The sequence below is a fragment of the Microplitis demolitor genome, chromosome 8, assembly GCF_026212275.2.
Source record: "Microplitis demolitor isolate Queensland-Clemson2020A chromosome 8, iyMicDemo2.1a, whole genome shotgun sequence".
Lineage (NCBI taxonomy): Eukaryota > Metazoa > Arthropoda > Insecta > Hymenoptera > Braconidae > Microplitis > Microplitis demolitor.
Window position 1 is genome coordinate 6,628,340 of NC_068552.1, and position 9,511 is coordinate 6,637,850.

At 42.6% G+C, this 9,511-nt stretch overlaps 1 protein-coding gene across 1 annotated transcript; it reads right to left on the bottom strand.

Moving 5' to 3' along the window:
- Positions 1 to 676: 676 nt before the first annotated feature.
- On the bottom strand, positions 677 to 1,504 carry LOC103579189 (baculoviral IAP repeat-containing protein 7-B-like). The gene has a single exon (XM_014441148.2). It carries the CDS (start codon positions 1,502 to 1,504, stop codon positions 677 to 679), a length of 828 nt encoding a protein of 275 aa, XP_014296634.2.
- Positions 1,505 to 9,511: the final 8,007 nt, after the last annotated feature.

The window sequence follows — 9,511 nt, forward strand, 5'->3', positions numbered from 1 at the left end:
TATTTTAATTACTTACCGTGCCGTCCGTGCGAGATATTTTACGGCTTTATATACTCGTTCTGATAACATTATTTAGGAGCTTCTTATTCATAAAAACTGAGGAATTATCACTAACAAAGTCTTATAGGACGAAAATTATATATTAATATTCAAGATGATGACATAACAATTATTTGAAAAACTTATTGTGCTGCCCATGTGAAATTTTGTTTTTTGGCTTATTACATTCAGTTCAATAATTCGAACTATCTTCGATGTGTCATTTTTTTATTGAAAAATAATGAATTATATACTGTGGATGTACAATGAAGTAATAAAACCCAAAATTATACATTGAATCAAGCAAATCTAATAAACTTAACATCATTATTGTTTTCCGTGGAATCTATTCTAATAACTTTAGCAGGCTATAACATGTTTCTTAGGTACACTGGTAATTATCTTATTTTTTCTAAATCATTTTACGAATAATTATTTGCGAGTTTATGAGATAATCGTGATTTTTTCTCAATATAATTTCTCACAATACAATAATCGTTGACACAATTACTGATTAAAATTATTTATTTTTATGTAGCTTGTTTTTTTTTATATAGTACTTTTCCTAACAAAAGGTTATTAATTGTTAATAACTTTTATTTTATGTTTTTCATGTATATATATAGTTCTCCATTCTTTAAATTCTGAAACAATTATCTTCTTCAGGGAGTATTGGAATGCCCATTTGTTCTTGAACACGATCGATGAATGACTGGCCCTTTACTGACCATAACCAATAACATTTATTAAACCATTTCGCATGCTCGACCCATGGGTCATCTTCCTTTATCCAATATTTTAGTCCCCCACCACAGTGGAAGCACAGGGTCTGGTCGTTACAATTGGCGTACAGGAATCCGGCTTCCGCTAACCGTTCCTTGGATTGGAGATAAGTGGTTGGCCAGTCGTGAAAGCTTTCAAGTCTTCGTTCGTAGCTCGAACATTCGGGATACATGGGGCCCCGTGGTTTCGCCAGATTCAGGTGCCCAAGTTTGAGGAATTGTGGGACCTTGGGTGAACTCTGTTCGGCGGGAGGGTCAGGTATAACAAAATAATTCCCGTCCATGAGGAGACTCCCCCGTCCGGGTTGCTCAGCTGGCATAGGGGCTGGGACTGGAGTTAATGTTATATCGACGATAGGTAGAGTTTGAACGAACCGGCAATTGGGCTGCCAACGTCGATGGCTGGCTACCGGGTCTTCGCCCTCTTCCCATCGGCCAATTCGTACCGCACACTCATAGCACGTTACTTGATCTCCGACGCCAATGTAAAAGAACCCCGAAGCGGCCAGGTCTCGTGGTAACGTTGGAGGACCCGTCCAGCCGGCGAAAGTCTCGAATCGACGTTGTTCGCAAGCATACTGGATAAATCGTGGTACTATGACATGGGAGTGTGGCCCGTAACCAATGGTTAGTGTCGGAGGAGGCGTCCTTCGCCTAAGCGATTGCCCGCGGTTCTGCGACATTGGTGCTGCAACGATCGTTATGACTGTTAATGAGCTTACTAATCTGATTCCTTCTCTCTCTTTTTTTTTAGAAGAATAGTGGGGAAGAGGGTGAAAGGGGGAAGATCGGATGTGAACAGGAGGGAAATAATAAAAAAAATAACTATTATGGTTTCATTGTTATGTATAGCTTGGGTCTTCTTGTTGTGTTGTGTTTTTTTTTCTTTTCATTCGTCCTCGCTACTATCACCTTCTTTGTCGAGAGGCTGTATGTGGGAGTAAGCTAACCGATTAGGGTGGACTATTTTAACCTTGCGGTTTATTTTTAACTTAATATCACCGTCAGGCATGATCTCCAGGATTTCATATGGCCCATCATACGGTAAGTGTAGCTTGCCCTTTTTGTGTCCCTTCAATAAGAACACGTAATCACCGGGGTGGAATGATACGGTGGTTATGTCACGATCGTAATATTTTTTGATCTTTCTTTCGCTAGGACTAGGTTTTCGCGGGCCAGTGATTGTACCTTGTGGATTCGGATCGTCAACTCCGTAATGAAATCTTCATACGTGTGTACTGGGCCTTCTTCAATCTTGCTGGACGGTAGTCGGGCAGGTCGACCGTATACGAGTTGGAAGGGTTGGTAACGAGTTCCCTCGTGGACACTAGTGTTATATGAGAAAGTGGCTAATTCTAACCACTCGTCCCATTCCTCCTCCTGGTTCGCGAATTGTTTCAAATATTCGACCAGAGAGTGGTGAGAACGTTCCAGAGATCCGTTCGATTGCGGATGAAATGCAGTAGTACGGTATCTTTTAATTTTAAATATTTTTGCGAATTCTCGCATCAATTGGCTTATTAGGTTTGCACCTTGATCGGTGAGAATGGATTTGGGTGGCCCGTATATGCAAATCACGCGTTTGGTGAAAGCCTTCGCAATTTGTTCAGACGTCGTTTTCCTTAACGGGACCGCAACTACTAATTTTGTTAGTAAATCTTGTGCGGTGAGGATATATAAATTTCCGTTCCTCGTCCTTGTAAGTGGACCGACGATTTCTATCGCGACCTTATCGAATGCACTTTCCGGAGTATCGGTTATTTGCATTGGTTGTTTTGTTTTCACACGTCTCAACTTGGACAGTTGGCACGATAAGCAGTTTCGGATGAACTTTTGTATATCCAATTTCATATCTTCCCAATAGTAGCGTAGACGAACACGGTTATAGGTTTTAGAGATACCCTTATGTCCTCTGATGGCTGAGGCATGAGCTTCCTCAAGGATGCCCTTGCGTTCGTTGCGGTCTACGTACTCGACCATACCGAGGCATATAATTAGTGTAGTACCGGTCCCCACGAAACAACCACGTAATATTGCCAACACCTGGTTCCAAGTTTTCCCGTTTATTACTCGCGACCTGGCCATACTTATAGCGCGCAACCTTAGTTTTTCTAGCGTATTCGTTAGAGCTTTTCGTATCCATTCCCAACTGAGAATCTTTTGTGAATTCAGTACCACCGCGACATGTTGCCGTTTTACCACCCGTACCAACGTTACGCTTTTAGCCTTCAAATTTTTAAAACGGGGTAATGACGCTCGCTCGTTCATTTTCCTAGACCCCTCGTCACATGGCTCACCTTCTTCGTTTATGAAATAAAGGTAGTTATTTTTCTGCATGTAAATATGATCGCGAGTCTCTATTACCCGTCGCGGTATATCCGACCGGTTCTTCCTTACGTCTAGCGTTTCTTCATCTTCTTCCCCCAGCTTCGATTCGTCCGAGCCTTCTTCTGTCTCACTCCCATCATGTTGATCGTCGTTTTCCCAGTGGAATTGCGTATTTCTGGCGACCCGGGGTGAGATTTCTCCTGAGGAAATTCGAGGTTGCTCCGATTCCGTGAATTCTATGATTTCCATTTCGTCCGGGTTGAAGCATTTCTTTTCCTCACTATCGTTAAATTTTTCGCCCGTATATCTAACCCGACTCCTTGTTCGCGCGGCAATTGGAGCATCGTAAGATGTTGACGGTTGTGGCTGCTCGGTCAGTTCGGCCTTGGTCTTGGCAGTTTGGGCCCGCGTTATTATCAGTATCTGAGGGTCGCGTTCATCCGTAACTCCTTCCTCGTCCATCTCGCTGTTTTCCGTCAACCTTCCGGGGAAGTAATCAGGGGGGTTTCGTGACAGTGCGTCTGCGTTAACATTTGTTTTCCCGGCCTTATATACAACCTCGAATTGATATTCTTGTAACTTTAGCCTCCATCGAGTTAACCGTGACGTAGGATCTTTCGCGGTCTGCATCCAAACTAGTGGTTTATGATCCGTTACTAGTTTAAATGGGCGTCCATACAGGTAGGGTCGAAACTGCGATACGGAGTGCAATATGGCTAACGCTTCTTTTTCGTACGTGCTGTATTTCTGTTCATTTTCATTTAAAACGCGCGAAGTATACTCGACTGGTCTGTCTTTTCCAACGAGTCCTTGACTTAGTATCCCTGCAATAGCGATACTTGACGCGTCGGTCGTTACAATAAAAGGTTGAGTCGGGTCAGGGTATTGGAGGACTGGTTCCTCGCACAGGCTGTCACGTAATGTTTCGAACGCAGCTTGCTGGCTGTGACCCCATTCGAAGGTTATATTCTTTTTTAGTAAATTTGTAAGAGGTTTTGCAATTTGCGAGAACCGATGGATGAATCGTCGATAGTAGCCCGCTAACCCTAAAAATTGCCGAATATTTCTCTGAGTTCGTGGACGCGGAAAATTCTTTACCGCCGTTATCTTGGACGGGTCGGGCCGCACTCCATCAGCGGATATTATATGACCTAGGTAAATAACCTCCCTGCGCAAGAATTCGCATTTATCCGGTTGGAGTTTCAAATTAGCTGCCCTGAGACGCTTCATGACTCGTTCTAATTTTAAAGCATGCTCTTCTAACGAGCTCGCATATATAACGATATCATCCAACTAAACAAATACTTCGACTCCTTGGAGCCCCGATAAGACTATATTCATTATACGCTGAAAGGTAGCGGGTGCTGTTTTAAGCCCAAAGGGCATTCGCGAGAATTCAAAATGGCCGAAAGCGGTCGAGAACGCAGTTTTGTGGCGATCTTCCGGGTCTACCTCAACTTGGTGATAGCCGGACTTTAAATCCAACGTGGAGAAATAAATTGCCCCACCCAACTGCTCTAAAATTTCGGTTATCAGGGGTAACGGCTGTGCGTCCCCCACAGTTTTTTCGTTTAACGGCCGCAAGTCAAGCACTTGTCGATGTTTTTTATTACCCTGAGAATCAGGTTTCTTGGGGACAATCCACACGGCTGTATTGTACGGCGATACTGATGGCACGATGATCCCCTGTTCTTCCAACTCCTTCGCTTGTCGATTAATTTCACCCCTCAACGTTTAGGGGTATCGATACTGTCGCGTGAATACCGATACATCGTCAGTAGTTTTAATTTTGTGCGTCAGCACGTTTGTGCAACTTAGTTTGTCTCCCGGAATAAAATAGCTATTGTGGTGTTCCCGGACATGTTCCAATATACTGTCCCGTTCTTCCTCGTTCATGTGTTCATGTCTTAATAATTGCATAATAATTTCAACTTGTTGGTCCCGATAAAATCGATCGTTAATTTCCCCGTTATCACAATTTTCAACGACATTTCTGACCTCCCTACTCCCACTATCGGTCTCGCAAATATTTAATTCTCCGACGGCATGGTCGTCTATTTGTAAAACTTCAAAGTTCTCTTTTACTCCGGCGAAATTTTTATTTTCTCTATTTATTCTCCCGACTATTTTTCCGACGGCATGATCGCCCCTTTTTAAAATTTCACAATTATCACTTACTCTGGCGGACTTTTCTCCGCGATCGAATTCTTTAGAATTGTCATTGACATTTTTATTTTCTCTATTAATTCTCCCGACTATTCTTCCGACGGCATGATCTTTCATTTTTTAAATTTCACAATTATCACTTACTCTGGCGGACTTTTCTCCGCGATCGAATTCTTTAGACTTATCATCGACATTTTTATTTTCTCTGTTCACGTTGTTACGAGTACCCTCTGAAATACAGCCAGCACCCCCGTCGCACATTGGAACCAAGTGGGCGTTTTCATCCCTTTGCGAATTAATTTGTTTGATTTCCTCAGCGTATCCGACATTTTCGTCGCTATAAATACAATGATCGGCCTTTCCGCCGATGCCACAAACACGAGCAGTATCCTCACTGCTATTATAATTCACCCAAACATTTTCGTCTTTAATAAAAGCATTAAAATAATTAATCTCCGTATATGGTTCCAATGTAACGACCGGTACCACTACTTCTATTTCGTCAGGCGTTGTATTAACTATAAACATGTGCGCCCTCCCATTTCTATTCGTCACGAGCGCGTTACCCAAATAAATTCCTTTATTAATTTTGAGTCTGCGTACATACCCCGTTTCTACTTCCGGATTGGCAACGCGGACGTAAAATCCAGCCCTTGTGCGAGCTGGTATGACTACCGTCTTCTCATGTTCAAATTCCACCTTGCACCCATTGATCTTTAAACATCCCTGTGAGTAAAATACGTTAATGTCATTATCTTTTAGGAATTTTGACCCCAAGATCCCGTTCCTTTTTATGGGAAACTTGTTTGGGACTAAATGAAATACAATTGGAATCCCGAAAAACTCCGTGTCTATTTTACCGAGAGTGAAAACAAATTCCGGGGTAATTCCCGTTAATTTTAATATTTCACTACGATCGACTCAGGTGTCTGGGGTAACCATACCGCATTTAATTAAATTTAGTTCGCATCCCGTATCGATCATTAAGATAGCCGACTCGACCATTTCCTTAGAAACTATTTTTATAGTAGGAGCTTCGCAATCGTGGCTAAGCTTTACTACTGCCACTGGAACGTCTCCAATGACTCCTCCGTGTCCATTTCCTCCGCGACTACTTGCATAACCGGGCGCTCGGATCTCCCATCCTCCCGCGGTGCGCCCGATCGCAGGGGGTTTTGGTAGTTTCCCGACCTGTTTTCGTTACCTGCACGTGCTCGTTCGATAGTGGATGGGCCCGACAGCCCGTCCATAAGTGACCTGCGATTTTCATCCCTTCTTTTCGTACAATCTACCATAAAATGCCCAGGTAATTTACAATAATAACAGATCCTTTCCTCCCCCTACCATTTACACGTTCGCGGTTAAAATTTGGAGTATTTAATTCGCCTCTCGCACTAGTATTACTACCGAGATTCTGACTAGGATTATTACGGACGTATTGGTCATTGCTCCTATGGTTGATTCCATTAGAACCTTCATACCGCCCTGGGCCGTTATTTTCGTTACTCCTATTACTGTAGTTATTCTGCGGATAATTATTATTTCGAATCCCGTTATTATCATTGTATCGATTGTTCATTCCATGGTATGGGTTCGAGTTATTATCATTATTATTATACCGATTGCCGTTATAATTATTAGTTAGATTATTTGAAATTCGTCCACGAGTATTGTCGCTACGATTTGGGTCCCGCTGGTAACATGTCAAAGCACTATGACCGTTTTTATTGCAGATTTGACACACGACCGATTGCCCTTGTACCACTCCTACTCGCTTTCCATCGCGATTATTAGGTAATTCATAGTCAAAACTTCGACTCGAGTAATTTATATCTCTTCTTGACGGAATTTTACCCCTTAGTAGTTCCTTAGCGCGTAAATCTTTTTCGATTTTGACCGCTTCGATAGCGGTTTCCCGGAAAGGTCGGTTTCTGGAAATTTTCTGCTCAACTTCCGGTTTAAGCCCGCGTATTAAACAATCCCGAAATTCATTTTCATACCTTTGGGTTTCCCCTGCGGCCAGAGGTGCGTTACCCGGTACTTGTGACTTTACTACATCTAATATTTGATTTCCTAATTGGAATACCCTATTAGTGTATGATAGTGCCGTTTCGTCGTCGCGCTGGAAGATTCTTCCCATTTCTCCTTGTAACTGGTACAACGATTTGGGGGGGCTCATAATATTCCTTTAAGTGGGATAATAAAGCATTCACCGTTTCGAAAGTTTGCCCCTGGATAGTTCGTCGCGCTTCGCCCCGTAATTTATTCCGCAACATTAATACTAAATTTTGTTCATGTTCTGCCGGCACCATCGCGTGAGCTTCCTTACACCCTTCGAGAAAATGGGCCAAGGGTATGTTCTGGCCTGTAAAATAGGGAACCGCTTCGACCGCATACTTAATGGAGTTGGGTAAAACGACATGTATTGGATTCATGTCCGGTGCTTGTTCGTTCACTTCGATCTGTGCAAGTTGAGAATTATCAAAGTTAATTGTTCGTCGAACGTCGTTATTGTCGTCTAAACGCGCTCTCTCTAGATCTTTCGCTTGTTGCTCTTCCCGTTCTCGCTTTTCCCGCAAGCGTTTCTTTTCCTCGATTTTTCGCGCTTTTTCCTCCGCACTTAGTTTGCTTTCGTGGTTTCGTTCAAGTACCCCTTCTCTTTCCCGTTTCTGCTCCGCTATTGTTGATTGACCCGGATTAGTTTTGCCCGTGCTTGAAGAGCCAGCGATTAAAAACTGCTGGTTGAATAAAGCTCGTTGTTCCGGAGTTAAAAATAGCGGATTTATATTCTGCCAATCGGTATTTTCTATTTGGCCTTCGAGCGGTTGTCGATTTTTGCTACGCGATCTTGTTATTGGGGGAGTATCTTTAGGCATGCTCGGACACCGTGGGCATTTCAATCGCGAATCCCACTTCTGACACCAAAATTTTTATTTATGTTACGTCCGAAATGACATAACATAGAATTCAGTCCCTTATTTTGAGTCAAGACACCGATGTCCTTTACTCGGGTAACGGGGACCACGTTATTTGGTGCCGAGCATGGATATGGATAGGAGGAGAGTGTATGTTCTTAAGATTAGTAATAAAAATGTCAGGACTTACTACTTTGCTGGTTTATTGATAATTAGGTTGAAGATGTACAATTTGATGACGATCACAATGATCAGTGGTGGCTGGACAATACACTCGGATGCTCCCGGTTTTCGCTGCTGCGGCGTGGCGGCGAGTAGATTGGAGGCGTTCTACGTTCTGCTGGTGTGGTTGCTTCTTTTGCAAGTTCACTGATCACCTTACCTTTATTTAATTTTAGAACTACTCTCGAATGAAAGATTGTCGATAGTCGAACCTTCGGATGGTAATCAGGCCGAAATAACGAGGTTAGAATTTAGTATGAGTCACCGAATCTGACTTAGATGTCCCGCACAACCGAGGTTCAAGATAATAAAAAAAAGTTAAATAAAAAAAAAATGAAACTGTTCAAGAAATTGCCTAGTAATTTAATGACTCCCGAATCGACCGAGAAAGTTCATGAAAATCGAACAAACATTGGCTCCAATGACGGTTTAATGGGTTGAAAATTGGTTTAACTGATTTATGTAGACGAACGAGTTATACTTCTGGAGCGTTGTTCAGAATTTTTAAGTTGCAGATTACTCTGAGAAGAAGAAAAGAAAAATATGGAATACGGCGACTGCTCGCGTGGTAACCGATGGGTCTTTATATACCCTCGAACTGAATAATTACTGGGAGAATATTTCGATCAACTGGGGGCATTAAGTTCTTTTTTTTGAGTCAGAAACAGGGGCATGGGTGGTCCCATTTTTGAAGGGAACCAATATATCTCAACTTGGTTGTGAGTGGGTGGAAAACCTGGCCCCTTGATAAGGGAGATAGATACATAGTTCATTTAGACTAAAGAGAGATACAATTTACAAGGAGGAGAGAAGTAGGTGGGCCCCGAAATTGTACTTGATAGAAATTTGGAGGAGGTGGGATGAGATATCACAAGATGGGATAACGAGAAGGTGGAGAAATAATAGGTGAGATTTTCTTTGTTCTAGGCAGGATAGGGGAAGTGTATGGAGAATAAGATGTGTAGCTAGGCCAGGGGGATAAGGAGTTATCAATAAGGCATGACTCGCGGCTGCGGGAGCTAGTAACAATGGCCACCTTGGACATCGTGATTTATAAGA

Bases quoted from the DNA above. Each gene is read 5' to 3' on its own strand.
- LOC103579189 (XM_014441148.2), bottom strand. From the start codon at position 1,504: ATGTCGCAGAACCGCGGGCAATCGCTTAGGCGAAGGACGCCTCCTCCG.